Raw genomic sequence first — 16,621 nt, 5'->3', positions numbered from 1 at the left:
AAGCGTACCCCCAACAGAGATTTAAAACCTCCGCCCAGAATAACCTTCAAAAATAAGAAAGGCAAAATAACAAAAAAAAATAACAAACAGTGTCTCGATGGAAGGATTAACCCAGCTGAGAACACTCTAAATACCTGAAGTCTACTCATTCAAAAAGGTGAACACACTAAAGACATTATGTATTCACTTACACATGCAGCAATCCAGGACGAGCGCCCAATTTTATGTTACGACCAGCTCAAGCCGCAACACAAAAGAGGGATCAGACAGAAACGTTTAAATCAAAATAGGATTTATTGAATTAAACATATCACAAACAATAATAATGAACATAAGTCTAGGGATAAGGGAAAACAAAATCTTGACAACATGTGTAAGAAAACACAATGAGCCACTCATGAGGAGAGTTTTCCCCATGGAGTGCCTGCCCCAAACAAGGCACAGCACTCTTATATACTCTAACTAATCATCAATTAGGATGAGTAGAACCAATCAGGAACTCCCACGTCCAGGACCAATAGGATCAGGAGACTCAGGGACGTCACATCTGTCATTGCCAACAAATGGTATATAACAAAGTATTGAGATGAACTTTTGTTATTGACCAAATACTTATTTTCCACCATAATTTGCAAATAAATTCTTTAATAATCAGATAATGTGATTTTCTGGATTTTTTTTCTCATTTTGTCTCTCAGAGTTGAGGTATACCTCTCTCATCTTTTTAAGTGGGGGAACTTGCACAATTGGTGGCTGACTAAATACTTATTTACCCCACTGTATAATCAATTTATAGAAAGGCATCAAATTATCATAATATTTTATAGCCGTTGTCTACTTTCTACCATTACATCAGGGCTCCATTTTTATGTCTTTACACTTTATATTTCTCTCGGTTAATTATTTTGGTGTACTGAAAATTTAATTGCATATTTTTTTCTTTCATTTCAGACCTGATGGAAGTGAAGGAGGAGAGTGAAGAACTGAGTGAAGTGAAGGAGGAGAGTGAAGCACTGAGTGAAGTGAAGGAGGAGAGTGAAGAACTGAGTGAAGTGAAGGAGGAAAGTGAAGAACTGAGTGAAGTGAAGGAGGAGAGTGAAGAACTGAGTGAAGTGAAGGAGGAGAGTGAAGAACTGAGTGAAGTGAAGGAGGAGAGTAAAGAACTGACATTTTTAAAGGAAAGAAGAGCCAAGAAATCTTTCACCTGCACTCAGTGTGGGAAGAATTTCACAAGAAAACAAAATCTTGAGATTCACATGAGGATCCACACCGGAGAGAAGCCGTTCTCATGTGATCAGTGTGGAAAGAGTTTCACAAGCAAACTAAATCTTGAGATTCACATGAGGATCCACACCGGAGAGAAGCCGTTCTCATGTGATCAGTGTGGGAAGAGTTTCACAAGCAAACTAAATCTTGTGCGTCACATGAGGATCCACACCGGAGTGAAGCCGTTCTCATGTGATCAATGCGGCAAAACATTTCCTAGTACATCAGTCCTGAAGACACACCTGACAGTTCATGCTAAGGAGAAGCCACATTTATGTTCTGTGTGTGGAAAGAGTTTTTCACTTCTGCCATATTTACACGCACATCAGAAAATTCACACTGGTGTGAGAGAGTACATGTGCTTTGAGTGCGAGAAGACTTTTACTACAGCAGGCAGTTTAAAACTGCACCAGAGAATCCACACTGGAGAACAACCTTACAAGTGTTCACACTGCGACAAGAGATTCAGTCAGCCATCAATTCTGAAAACACATGAGATGATCCACACTGGAGAACAACCTTACAAGTGTTCACACTGTGACAAGAGATTCATTCAGCCATCAAATCTGAAAACACATGAGATGATCCACACTGGAGAACAACCTTACAAGTGTTCACACTGTGACAAGAGATTCATTCAGCCATCAAATCTGAAAACACATGAGAGAATCCACACTGGAGAACAACCTTACAAGTGTTCACACTGTGACAAGAGATTCATTCAGCCATCAAATCTGAAAACACATGAGATGATCCACACTGGAGAACAACCTTACAAGTGTTCACACTGTGACAAGAGATTCAGTCAGCCAGTACGTCTGAAAACACATGAGAGGATCCACACTGGAGAACAACCTTACAAGTGTTCACACTGCGACAAGAGATTCAGTCTGTCAACAAATCTGAAAAGACATGAGAGGATCCACACTGGAGAACAACCTTACAAGTGTTCACACTGTGACAAGAGATTCAGTAATTCAGCAAATCTGAAAACACATGAGATGATCCACACTGGAGAACAACCTTACAAGTGTTCACACTGTGACAAGAGATTCAGTAATTCAGCACATCTGAAAACACATGAGAGGATCCACACTGGAGAACAACCTTACAAGTGTTCACACTGTGACAAGAGATTCAGTGATTCAGCAAATCTGAACAGACATGAGATGATCCACACTGGAGAGAAACCTTACAAGTGTTCACACTGTGACAAGAGATTCAGTCTGTCAGCAAATCTGAAAACACATGAGAGGATCCACACTGGAGAGAAACCTTACAAGTGTTCACACTGTGACAAGAGATTCAGTGTGTTAGGAAATCTAAAAAAACATGAGAAGATCCACACTGGAGAGAAGCCGCACACGTGTGATCAGTGTGGAAAGAGTTTCTCTATTAAACGTCGCCTGAATCTACATATGAAGATCCATGCAGTGGAGAAACCACTTAAGCACAGTCTGAGATCACGGTAAGTAGTTTATTTTCATGTGCTGAGCAACAAAGTGTCTTCTGTGTAAGTTAGCCACACATCACTCTATAGCCAAATCTCTCCTCTCCACCTATAGCTGGTGTGTGGTGAGCACAGGACACTTTGTTGATTTATATCTATTAACTTGTGTTCAACCAACAGTAATGTCTAATCTGTCAGTTCAGATCAATGCAAAAATGGCGCTCATGTAAAGCAGAAATACAGCACTATACAGTGCTCTAGACCAGTGGTTCCCAATTCCAGTCCTCGGGACCCCTTGCTCTGCACATTTTGTATGTCTCTCTTATCTGACACACTCAGTTCAGTTCATAGAGTCTCTCCTAATGAGCTGATGATCTGGTTCAGGTGTGTTAAATAAGGGAGACATACAAAATGAGCAGAGCAAGGGGTCCCGAGGACTGGAATTGGGAACCACTGCTCTAGACTGCGACTAAATGGTCACATTTTGCAACGTTTTTTAAAAGAGAGCTGCCATTTCTGCCGCATACGAGAAACATCACACGACAAACGAAAGCAGAATGAAACCACGCTACTCGTTTGCGCTGCGCAGCGCAAACAGTTTATCGGAAGCTAGAATTTTACTTTGTTTACTTTACACCCACTCATCGCTTCGCTTCAGAAGGCCTTTATTAACCCTCCAGAGCCATGGAGCACTTTTATGATGATAGATGCCCTTTTAATTTTAACCCCACCCCGAGCACTGCCCATCGTCCCTCACTCCTTCAATATGTCTCGAGAACGCACTGCTTGAAATAGGTTAGAAGGTGCAAATGATTATCCATTTTCTCTGCGCAAACCTAAAATGCAAACCTGCAAAAGCGCAGAAGCCATCCTTCTTATGATGTACCAAGTACATCAGGATTTATGGGAAGTGTTCCCGGTTCCATCTTACCTAATTTATCCAGCCTAACATTGGATTATAGAAGTCTATAATGTATTGTGTACGCTAGTCCAAAGAGGTGTCTTTAATCTAGCTTTGAACTGACAGAGTGTGTCTGCTTCCCGGACAATAGCCGCTTTCCGACCGGAGGAACCTTTTCATAGTTCCTAGAACTATTGGCTAAAGTACCCAGATGTCGGCGTGTTCGCACCGCAGGAACTAGGAACGATTTTAGTTCTAGGAACTCCATTTGTAGGAACTAATTTAGGTCCTACTTCAGAGTAGGGTCTAAATCAGTGCTATAGGAACAATCCGTGACGTTAGTGTACGCTGATTGACCGAACGCAAGCGGAACACCAGCACCCGCCATTTTTAAAACAGCTATATGTAAACACACAGATTATAGCCTATATATTTACTCCATAAACTAACTATACAAACATGGAAAACAGTGATATAGATGGGTCTCTAAACCTTTATGCTGAAGAGAAAATCCAACGCAAAACTAAGAGGACCAAGCCAAACATGATATGTTTATCTGCCCAGCTAGCAACACTGGACATCAACCACACGTTGATGTCCATAATAACCTTTTTTCATATACTGTCTACTTTCTATAACAGTTCTATCTAATAAGATATTAAACTGTACTGTTAGACAGATTGCTAACTAATAAACAGAGAATGCGAGCATTGTTTGCTCTGGCGTTCTCAGCGCCGCCAAAATAAAGGTCCGTCGCTCCGTCAAAATAAAAGTCAGCGTGCTTGCGTCACTCCCTTACCCCTCCTACCAGTTCCTATGGCCACTTGGCCAGTGCGAACGCAAACAGCAAAACCGAGTCTGGGGGAAAGTAGTTCTTAGAACTGTTTAGAAGTGGACAGTTCCTAGAACCAAGTTCCTAGAACTACTTGGTCGGAAAGCGGCTAATGTTAGGAAGACTGTTCCAGAGATTTGGTGCTAAATAGGAAAAGGATCTACCACCAGCAGTCGATTTTGATATTCTAGGTATTAATAACTGGACGGAATTTTGAGATCCCAATAGACGTGAAGGACTATAATGCATTAAGAGCTCGCTCAAGTACTGCGGAGCTAAACCATTTAGCGCTTTGTAAGTAATCAGCAATATTTTAAAATGTATACAATATTCAACAGGGAGCCAGTGCAGTGTTGACAGAACTGGGCTAATATGGTCATACTTCCTGGTTCTGGTAAGAACTCGAGCTGCTGCGTTTTGGACCAGCTGTAGTTTATTAAGCGTGCAGGGCAACCACCCAGTAGAGCATTACAATAATCTAGCCTTGAGGTCATGAACGCATGAAATAATTCCTCCAGGATTTCACAATTTTTGTGTGATTTTTGCGATCAAAATGACAGAAATTTGTGGAAAAAAATTTGCTATTTTTATATTTTATAATTAGGACATCACATTTACCATAACAGTATTATGTCAGATGCACAATAGTCATACATGACAAAAATCACAAACAAAATGCATAAAGCTTGTTTATTTTGGTCTAATCAAATTCTCATCAAATTAACTTTTAAAACAACCTATGGGCAATTTTTCTATCTTACCTAAGTAAATATTAACAGCAGGTGTAGTAATTTATACTGTAGAACTGTGTGTAAATGCTGAGTTGAGGGGTCCTGAGCTGCAGAAGGCAACCTGTTACTTACAGTGCGGCGTTTTGCAAGGCGTCCCCACTGCGTTAAGCTACGCAATACGAAGTGACCGTTCGAAAGGGAACTACTCTGTAACTATCTTAACCTCAGTTCCCTGAGAGTAGGGAACGAGTATTGCGTAGCCGGCCGCACTATAGTAATCTGGCAAGTTGTCGCTTCAGACGTTAAACCTGCTAAAATCATGGTGTTTTTCTGGGACTAATATAGGCTAAGGCCGCGCCCCCTTGGCGGGCTCTGATGTGTAATGGCGTGATGCTGGCTCATTTGTGCCCGCGCCATTGGATGTGCAGTTGCCGCAGCACAGCCAATGAGTGAGCCAGACACTCGCTGTGCTAGCTGTGCAGCTGCAAAATATGTTTTACATTTTAGGCTTCAGTAAATTGAGGAAAAGGAGTTTTCCCTTTTCCCGCAACATCTGTATCCACGAAAAAATGCATTGAAACTTTAATTAAACTAGAGATATTTCAATTGGGTGATTATAATTAGGGATGCACCGATTGGGAAATTCTGGGCCGATACCGATACCGATGTTTAACATAACAACTTGGCCGATGCCGATGTTTTTTCTTTTTGTTATTTATTCCTTCTTTTGTGCCACGGAAACATACAAGTCTTTCGGCTCTTGATCACACTATCCTAGAATGAGCACAAATTCAATCAGACCAATTTATGAAACAAAAAAAACCTTTAATGTCACTTTCTGGTTGACAGTTATAACCTTATTTATAAGTTCTTTTTCAGTTGTTATGAAGAGCAATATGAGAGAGAAATTTGGTAATCATTGTCTGACCCAACAAAAAAAACATTATAATATTCATTTTATTTTTCGTGTTCGCATTTATGAGGGAAAAAACACGGGTGAATGTTCATACCAAAATATTAAATTTTAAGCGCGCACGCGCTCTTCTGCGAGAGAGAGAGAGAGAGAGAGCCCCGACCGCGCGCGCGCTCTCACTCACTATTCAGAGCGGTCAAGCTTCCCCGTACTTTTTGACAAGAGTCCTTGACAGGGAGGCCAGAGTTTCTTTGCAGCTCAAGTCGGCGGCGGTGTGTACAGTTAACGCTCTATCTGTTGACGGCGCTGAGGGAAAAGCTCCCGCCACTGGAAGAAGCAGTCGCCGCCCATTTGTGTCCTCCTGCGCACCCATCAAAGCCGTGCAGAACGTCTTCAGCACTCCCGGATCGTGCATACTCCGCCGCTTCTTCTGCTACACACCATGGTCGTTCTTTTCTCGAGAAAAGGAGTTTTCTCATAGAAAATAAATAAATAAATGCGTCATTGTACCCAGCACTTCTGAAAATGCACTTCCGAATGCGTCTCTGTCCCCAGCATATCAAACCAAACTGACGCCCATGTGACATCGGCGAATGTCATTTTTATTTCCCGATGGCCGATGGCAGTTAACGAGGCAAATATCGGCCGTTACCGATGTTCAGCCGATGCATCGGTGCATCCCTAATTATAATTTAATGTTTTGTAAGGTCTTTTTCATTTTTGTGATTATTTTGTAGTTAAATTAGGAATTATGCAGGATCGCAAAAAAAAGTGACATTTTGATGATTTTGCGTTGTATTCAGCGATCGCGGAATCGCAAAAAACTGGAGGGACTGCTAATTGTTCTGCATTTTTCATTGAGAGCATATGACGTAATTTAGAAATGTATAATTGTAAATTAGCAATGAATGAATAATTTTTTTCCTCAGGGAGACTACAATGCACTGCTTGATGCGATACTGTAGTTGACGATTGCATTGTTATAATTTTGTCCCTGATATTATCAGTCTTATAGGTGAAGAAGTTTATAAAGTCATTACTGCTGTGCTGCTTTTTTCCGTTAGTTTAGCAACTGTTTCAAATAAATACCTAGGATTATGTTTATTTTCTTCTAATAGGGTTGAAAAATAAGCAGATCTAGCAGCTTTTAAAGCCTCTCTGTATGCAATCGAGCTCTCCTTCCATGAAATGCGAAATACCTCTAGTTTTGTTTTCTCGTTGTACCACGGCGTTGGACTATTTTCTTTAATCTTATTTAAGCGCAACGGAGCAACTGTGTCTAAAGTGCTGGAAAAGAGAGAGTTAAAAGTTTGTCGCAATATCTAGTTCTTCTAAGATATCTGGGATGCTGAGATGATGAAACTGATCAGGAAGATTATTTACATTTATTCATTTAGCAGACGCTTTTATCCAAAGCGACTTACAAATGAGAACAATAGAAGCAGTTAAACTAACAGTTGGACAACAATATGCAAGTGCTATGACCCTTCTCAGTTTAATCTAACGCAGATTTATTTATTTTTGTTGTTATGGAACAGAATAGAATAGTAGAGAAAGTGTTAGTATTACTGAATCAAGTGCTGTCTAAAAAGAAGCGTCTTCAGCCGTTTCTTAAAAGTGGCTATGGACTCAGCCGCTCTGGTTGAGTTAGGCAGGTCATTCCACCAGCAGGGAACAGTCATGGTGAAGGTCCGAGAAAGAGATTTTGTGCCTCTTTGAGATGGCACCACAAGATTTCGTTCACTTGCAGAGCGCAAGTTCCTGGATGGCACGTAAGTCTGAAGTAAAGAGTTAAAGTAAAAGGGAGCAGAACCAGTGGATGTTCTGTAGGCAAACATCAGTGACTTGAATTTGATGCGAGCGGCAACTGGCAACCAGTGCAGTTTTGTGAGGAGAGGAGTGACGTGTGCCCTTTTCGGCTCGTTAAAGACCACTCTAGCTGCGGCGTTCTAAATCAGTTGCAGAGGTTTGACTGTGCAAGCTGGAAGACCAGCCAGGAGAGCGTTACAATAGTCAAGTCTGGATAAAACAAGCGCTTGGACAAGGAGTTGAGTAGCATGTTCTGATAGAAAGGGTCTGATCCTCCTAATGTTGTACAAGGCAAATCTACATGACCCCGGGCAGTTCTAGCAATGTGGTCTGTGAAGTTCAATTGATTATCAATTACCACACCAAGGTTCCTGGCTGACCTAGATGGAGTTATGGATGACGAGCCTAGCTGAATGCTGAGATGATGAAACTGATCAGGAAGAGTATTGATAAAGCAATCTTTAGTGGCAGAAGTGATAGGTCTCACGTATTTATAACACAGAGTCGGCTTTGCAGCCTTGGCTAAATGAAGTTTACACAAGACTAGATAATGATCTGAGATGTCATCGCTCTGCTGCATATTTTCAACGGCATCAACATCTATATATGTGATAATATTAGATCTAGAGTATGATTACGACGATGAGTAGGTCCTGACACGTGTTGTCTAACTCCAATTGAGTTTACAATGTCTTTAAATGCCAAACCCAATGCATCTTTTTCATTATCGATGTGTATATTAAAATCACCAACAATTAGGACTTTATCTGCAGTCAATACTAACTCTGATAGAAAGTCCGCAAATTCTTTGATAAAGTCTGTATGGTGCCCTGGTGGCCTGTATACAGTAGCCAGCACAAATCTCAAACGTGTTTTATTGTTTACACTATATATTCCACACTGGAGAAAAACCTTACAAGTGTTCACACTGTGACAAGAGATTCAGTCTGTCAGCAAATCTGAACAGACATGAGAGGATCCACACTGGAGAGAAACCACACATGTGTGATCAGTGTGTAAAGAGTTTCTCTATTAAATGTCACCTAAAGCTACACATGAAGATCCATACAGTGGAGAAACCACTTAAACACAGTCTGAGATCACGGTAAGTAGTTTATTTTCATGTGCTGAGCAACAAAGTCTCTTTGTTATATTATATAACAGAGTTCTAGGGGCTGTGAAACTACCATATGAGTTTAAAAACATTCAATCCACAGTCAACTGCACACAGCCTGCATAAAGTAGCCAGTAGCCAGCACAAATGTTAAACGTGATTAATCGTTTACTCTAGATAGTGTTACATTTAGCAACAACACTTTAAAAGAATTATATTCAAAACTTGATTTCTTAGTGGTTTTGAAAATATTACTATAAATTACAGCAACACCTCCCCCTTTGCGTTTAAGACGAGGTTCATGTTTATAACAGTAATCTTGCGGGGTTGATTCATTTAAAGTAATGTAATCGTCTGGTTTTAGCCAGGTTTCTGTCAAACACAGCACATCTAGGTTATTATCTGAAATCATATCATTAACAATGAGTGCTTTTGAAGTAAGCGATCGAATATTCAGCAATCCAAGCTTTAGCATTTGCTCATCTGTATTATAGCTGTTTTTTATTTGTTGAACATCAATTACATTTTTTAATTTTTAACCTTAGATGGGTTTGGAAGTTTTTTGTATGTCCTAATTCGGGGAACAGACACAGTCTCTATATAATGATATCTAGGTGAAAGAGGCTCTATGTGATGGGATTTATCTGACCTTGGTGACGTGAGACAGCTAGCAGATGGTCGGTTTAGCCAGTATTATGATTGCAAGTGACTTAAGATGTTTTTTTTTTAGTTCATAATCAATTAGCATTCAGCTGCAACTTCTACAATCCAACATAACAATATTAAAGTTTGAGCTTCATTTCACTAAGTTTTCTTTCTACCGCTGTGATTTTCAGGTGCTGAAGATGAACAAGATGATCAGGAGTGTCTAAAGATAATAAATATTGACATGTATGTTGTGTTGCGGAGTCACGAGGCTCCACCTGAGAGCGGCATTTCCTTCGCTTCACCTACACCTCAAACTCGACGTCAACGCAGAAAGGGTCACAATAAGAAGCCTGTAACTAAGCATGTCACTGACGAGCTTTCTGGTTTACTGAAACATATAACCATATAAAAATATTGTTGTGAATAAAGAGTTTTCTGTCCATCTCTGTTTCTCTCAAGTCACATGAGAGAGCAGTAACAAGGGTCTTTGTCCACACATACAAAGGAACTGTTGTATCTTCAGAGGAAAAAGCCACTGACTGGACAGTCAGGCTTGTACCGAAATAGCAGGACTACACTAGCTGGGATCAGCATGTGTACATGTGATATTGAAATAAGCAGTCATGTGCCTTACAGGAAATATGATTCTTTCTTTCATCGGACTATAAAAGAAAAGACCTGGACAGGATTTTACTTGCTCTTCCTTGCAATCTCCAATCCGGAACGCCAGCAGTTTTCGGATGCAAGAAGCTTTAAGCCTAGCTAATATTACTCTGTTAGTTTAGTACTCTATTATAATCTGTAACAAGTATATCTTTCATTTTGATTTTTTTAATAAATATTGTTAAATATTTATTACAATCATTTGACTGGAACTTGGATTTTTGAGTACGTGTCACCTTCTTCCACAATCGTAATCAACACATGAGGATCCACACTGCGACAAGAGATTCAGTCTGTCAGCAAATCTGAAAACACATGAGAGGATCCACACTGGAGAACAACCTCACAAGTGTTCACACTGCGACAAGAGATTCAGTCTGTCAGCTAATCTGAAAACACATGAGATGATCCACACTGGAGAAAAACCTTACAAGTGTTCACTCTGTGACAAGAGATTCAGTCTGTCATCAAATCTGAAAACACATGAGATGATCCACACTGGAGAAAAACCTTACAAGTGTTCACACTGTGACAAGAGATTCAGTGATTCAGCAAATCTGAAAAGACATGAGAGGATCCACACTGGAGAGAAGCCACACACGTGTGATCAGTGTGGAAAGAGTTTCTCTATTAAAAGTCGCCTGAATCTACACATGAAGATCCATGCAGTGGAGAAACCACTTAAACACAGTCTGAGATCACAGTAAGTAGTTTATTTTCATGTGCTGAGCAACAAAGTCTCCTCTGTGTAAGTTAGCCACACATCACCCTATAGCCAAATCTCTCCTCTCCACCTATAGCTGGTGTGTGGTGAGCACAGGACACTTTGTTGATTTATATCTATTAACTTGTGTTCAACCAACAGGAATGTCTAATTTGTCAGCTCAGATCAATGCAAAAAAACACAAATTCGCTAGTTTACTCGTGGGCTGATCTCGATCACGCAACATTACTACACAGAGCAGGCAGATTCATGCTACCGTTAACCCGGACGTTGAGGTCACTTCAGTGATTTGGGAAAAGCACGTAAAAGTCCTGGCAGTAAGCGATGCGTAAGGATGTAGTGTAACAACGAATTATAATTTTTTTCCGAAGTGTTGACAACTTAGTGTTAACTAATAATTGTTGCAAACTGGTACAACCAACAAAATATTAGTGCATTCCTTGAACTGGGCGTCCGTTACACTACAGCCTTATGCATCGCTTTCTGCCAGGACTTTTTCAATAGATCTGATGCCATCGCTAGGCTGATTTAAGAATTGAATTTAGGCTGCTATATTTAACAGTGAGTTCATTTCATTCAGGTGTGAGGATGGTGGATCAGGAAAGACAACAGGTAGGTCTAACATTAGGTGGAAGTGTAGGGGAGCCACTTGATACCTACAGATTCATTTCTTAATATTATTAATATGGAAAAAGTAATATGGAAAATCTATTACATAATTTCTTTGGACAATATGTCTTAGTGGAGAAGAACACAGGCATCAAGTACAGGTGAGACCAGTGATGACATCAGGTAGGAGTTCTATTAGTTAGACCACACAAAACTAAATGTCCAGTATGGTCTGAAGTTCTGTTGACCAACCTATTCACTGTGTCCTTTTTGGGTAAAAAAATAGTGCAGACAGAGATGGAAAGCCACTCACCACTGAGGAGGAATTGGAGGAGAATGTGGAAAAGAGAGGTGAAGATGAGGTTTACATTTACATTTAGCAGACGCTTTCATCCAAAGTGACTTATAACTGAGGACTAAAGCAAGCGAGTCATCGTGAAGAGGCAAACAACTATGCAAGAAGTACTCCAAAATACAAAGTTCAGGCATTGCTCAGAGTAGGTGGAAGAGAATGCGGAACATTGAGGTGAAGAGGAGAGGGAGGTGGAAATGGAACAGAGGTGAAGAGGAGAGGGCCGAGACAAGGCCTTACTCAGAAGATCCATCTGACTGGCCACCACCACACCAGATTGGGGACTCATTTAGGCAGTGTATGGTTGAGAATGGCCCACAGAAATGTCCTGATGGGCCGTATCCAAAATCAGACAAGAGTAGACAGTGTTTTTCCAAAGCATACTGTTTTCGTTCAATCTCCAATGTAGTGCAGCGGGATTGGTTACTGTACTCCAAAAGGACAAATAAAGTGTGTTTTGTGTGTAAGCTTTTTGGTGGAGCTAGAGTTGTTGACACGCTTTGTGGTGGGGTACAATAACTTTCAGTGTCTTTCAAAAAAATGCTGCATCATCATGAAACCAGTGTTGATCACATAAATGCTTTCCACTGAAGGGGAAGAATGCTAAGTTAGGAGATCCTAAAAATGGAAATTTCCGCCCGTGTGTTTGTGTTGCGAGCTCTGCTCACGCTCACCGGAAAGGCAAAGTCCGCAAAAAAAAACGTACCGACATGAAATTTCTCTGGACTTGTTTCTTTTTGCAATAGCACTACTGTGCTGTAACGTGGTGTGTATAGCTGTGCTGGTCAACACTGGTAAAATTACACGAATCACGATCCTCTCGTTCACTGGTTCTCTCCCTGCTCTTCTCATGCTCTGATAAAAATAGCTTTGTAGGACTATACTTTATTTTGACAATTGGTCAAAAAATTATTCTGTTAAATCTGATTCTGCTGCATAGAACTGATTGAATAATAATATATTGATATTTTATATTATTTTAATATAGGTACCAGTTAAGGGTGTCACGATTTCGAAATTAATGCTCAGTCTCGATCATCGAATCAAAAAATGGAATCGTCGATGCTGCCACGCCCCATATGTCACGTCAGCTCGGCTTGCCTGAATAGGTAATTAAATATTAATATCGAGAATATTAAAGCCTTTATTGTAAAACGCATTGCAGCTGCACAGCGAGAGCATCATAGCTCGTCTGTGGCGAGTTAGCAGTGGCGTGCGGTCCAATGGGAGCGCTTGGCGCCCTGCCAACCTCGAGCGCACCAATTTGGACGCGGCTGAAGTGTATACATTCAGAGAAAACTCGCCAAAGGACTTTAGGTTTAAATCGACTGAAGCGAAGTACCTGATATGAGCGAAATAGCACGGCACGGCAACGCAGTACTCGTTCCCTTATCTCTAAGGGAACCGAGGTTACGCAACCAAGTACGTTCCCTTACGAGAACGTTCTCTCGTACTGCGTTGCAAACGCTGTGGGAACCCAATTTAAAACGCCGTGCTATTCGCCTGTAACTGCTCTGAGGAGTCCAGGGAGCCCCGGGACTGTAATAGGTTATATTGTTTAAGTTTCCAATTGACTTAAGATATAAGTTATTGTTACATTATGTTGTTAATAAACGTTTTAAATTTGACAATGTAGTGTGTGGTACATTGCGAACAAAGGTCAGATATTATTATATTGCATAAAAGTCTAAAAATGGCATAGCTTGTGCTTTCAAATGTATTTATTTTTAAATCGAGAATCGAATCGAACCGTGACTTTAGAATCGAAAATGTAATCGAATCGAGGATTTGGAGAATCGTGACACCCTTAGTACCAGTATTAGCCTTTACACCATTTGTATCACTCCGCTTGTCTGTGTTTGCTTTGCGCCACTTGCATCATTAAGTGACTGTCAGTAAGTGATGGGCGATACTGCAAATTTCTGTACCGATCCGATACCAATTAAATACAGGGCCAGTATCGCCGATATCAATACCGATACCAATACTTTTTCATTTTAAAAGCATGCACTTGAACTTGTATGCACTTTCCTGTGTTAGAGCAGTGTGTCATGATTTATGAGGTGAATGCATCATTAATATGCTAAATCTGAATACGTTTTCGTGACTACTAGGCCTAAATATTTTGTGATTTGTGCTCTCAACTCGCCTGTAATTAGTCAGTGACTTTTACAAAACTACCCTAATTATATACTAGCCTACTAGCCATACTGTTCAAAGGTTTTGGGGTCTGTAAGATTTTTAATTCTCTTCTGCATTTATTTGATCAAAAATACAGTCAAAACTGTAATACCAGTATTACAATATAACATAGGCTATCTGTTTTCTATGTCATAGTAAACTGTAATTTATTCATGTGATCAAAGCTGAATTTTCAGTATCATTACTCCAGTCATGATGATATTTCATTTTAATATGCTGATTTGATGAACAAAGTTGAAAGAACAGCATTTATATGAAGTAGATATTTTTTAACAGTGTAAAACCCTTGACTTACTTTTGATCAATTTAATGCATCGATCCTTGTTGAATAAAAATATTCATTAAAAAAATCTTACTGATGTCAACATTTTGAACCATTTTGTACACTTTTGGTTTGTTTATTGCGAAATAACTCCCGATTGTTTCTCTGTCATCTAAGCAAGGCTTTGTTTCCCAAACGCACTGGGCCTGTGAGCTCAGCGAAGCACCAGCATCGAACGCTCTCTGTGATTGATTGGTTTCAGCTTGTATCCAGATGACTAGGAGAAAAAGTTCTATCCTACACAATTATCTGCTAACATTAGAAGCTTATTTTACGCACTGAATTGCGTGCTAAATTAATAAAAAAATTACTGGTAAAAAAACACACATTTGGATCGATATTTTTATGTGAGGATCGATCCTTTTCGATGCCATGTCAGTATCGAAGTATCAATGCTTCAGGATCGATCCGCCCATCACTAACTGTCAGTAAGTGACAAGTGACTGTCTTTATGAGTGAACAATTGAACTTTAAACTGATTAGTGCCAAAAACATTGATTAACTGAGGAAAGAAAGTTGCTGAAACCAATATTTAATGCTAATATAAATTGCTCATTTGCCTCTGGACACCTCTTTGATTGAAATGTAACATCTATGCAAAATAATCCTTAAAAGATTTCTTATTTAAGGCCATTCCTGTTTGGAAGATGTGATTGTGTATTGTCAACAATAAGCAGAAACATTCTGCATTTCCATTTTGTACTGTGGATCATTCATTGCAACATTTATCCTCTTTCTCATTTTTAAGAATCTGCTTGACAAATAATGTATGCTACTGCCCACTGACATGCTTTTAAAGCTATTGTTATCCACATTTTTTGGCCTTTAAACACCTTAAAGCGCACATATGTAGGTCCGAGAAATCCTAATTTTATCGGGGGGGCATGCCCCCGAACCCCCCTAACTACCTCACATTTGAATACGCATGACTGTGTGGTAATGTGTGCTGGTGTGGCTACAGTGCCAGGGCTAAATTTTTGAACCAGTTTGCCCCTGCATATATACAATATACATTATTCTCTGTATATCAAATCATTATTACCCAGCCCCTGATGTTTCGGGCTCATCCCCTGATGTTTTTAAAACCTAGAAACACCCCTGCAAATGCATATACAATATTTGTAACTTAAATAAGTAATAATAAAGAGATAATATATTAACATTTTAAAAGTCTTACAGTTACAACCGGCCCTTTGAGGGCAGCCATAATGCTGAAGTGGCCCTCAGTGAAAATGAGTTTGACACCCCTGAAGTACACATTCAGAAATTTAATCTAAAAATTCATTTTAGACGACATTCTATTAACAACAATAAACAATTCTGAATAAGAGACAAATGTTCAATCAATGATTATAATGGTTAATTTCTTGCAAGAAAGGCTCACAGTCACACAGTCAGTCAGGAGAATGTGTGAGTGCCCAGAGAGGAGGCTCTCTCCCTCTTTATCTCTGATACTCATAACATAGATAACATGGGGCCATAGCCCAGGCTCTTAGCCAATTTCTCTGCCTTATTAGGAAAGTACGTGATTTATTATAGGGAAAGATCATTAATATGCATACAAAAAACTATTTCCATAACACTGGGTATTCATTAGGGCTGGGTATTGACACACATTTCACAATTCGATTAGATTTCGATTCAATATTGATTATTTTGGATATCAGGTATAATACATGCCAAATTTTCTCAAGGAAACCAAATCTCTTAACTAATGCTGTAAACTATGGAGTCAATTGTAGCCTATAGGCTTCATTAGCCTACTATAATATTGAAGGTAAAAATTAACTTATTTGTATACAAACACTTAAATTAAAGTTTTATTTATTTTTATAATAATAAAATTATATGCAATATAAACATTTAAATGGTGGCTGTCATAACTTGCCAGCTTTATTTAAACATGCATTATGAATATATAATATGGTGCATATATTTAGCAAAATGCTCCTCTCTAGAGTTAATTTTTCTAGCCGACCAACGAGTTTGTGGCCACTGGATATGGTTTTTCTGAGGTAAATGTGGCGTTACATGACATTGTTTACAGGCTGTTTTACTGACGTCTTTCCACGGTTGAAACACTGA

The 16,621-nt window shown here is 39.6% G+C and overlaps 1 protein-coding gene and 1 long non-coding RNA gene across 4 annotated transcripts in view; one reads left to right on the top strand and one right to left on the bottom strand.

The window, feature by feature from the left end:
- LOC309503063 overlaps positions 1–16,621 on the bottom strand; it is a 182,259-nt gene that overhangs the window by 153,650 nt on the left and 11,988 nt on the right. The window lies entirely within an intron of this gene.
- Positions 1–16,621, top strand: part of LOC309499143 (uncharacterized protein) — a 156,678-nt gene that overhangs the window by 138,217 nt on the left and 1,840 nt on the right. The window contains exons 2-3 of one of the 3 annotated variants that reach the window (XM_082170215.1): positions 952–2,734; positions 9,853–16,192. In XM_082170215.1, coding sequence (XP_082026341.1) covers positions 952–2,734; positions 9,853–9,859 — 1,790 coding nt within the window. In that variant the 3' untranslated portion in view covers positions 9,860–16,192. Of the gene's footprint in view, positions 1–951; positions 2,739–9,852; positions 16,193–16,621 lie in introns of those variants that run through there. The other 2 variants (XM_082170216.1, XM_082170217.1) reach the window with 2 other exon arrangements.

This window comes from Leuciscus leuciscus (genome assembly GCF_965113295.1).
Source record: "Leuciscus leuciscus genome assembly, chromosome: 1".
Taxonomy (NCBI): Eukaryota; Metazoa; Chordata; class Actinopteri; order Cypriniformes; family Leuciscidae; genus Leuciscus; species Leuciscus leuciscus.
This window is presented reverse-complemented; position numbering and strand designations above follow the sequence as displayed.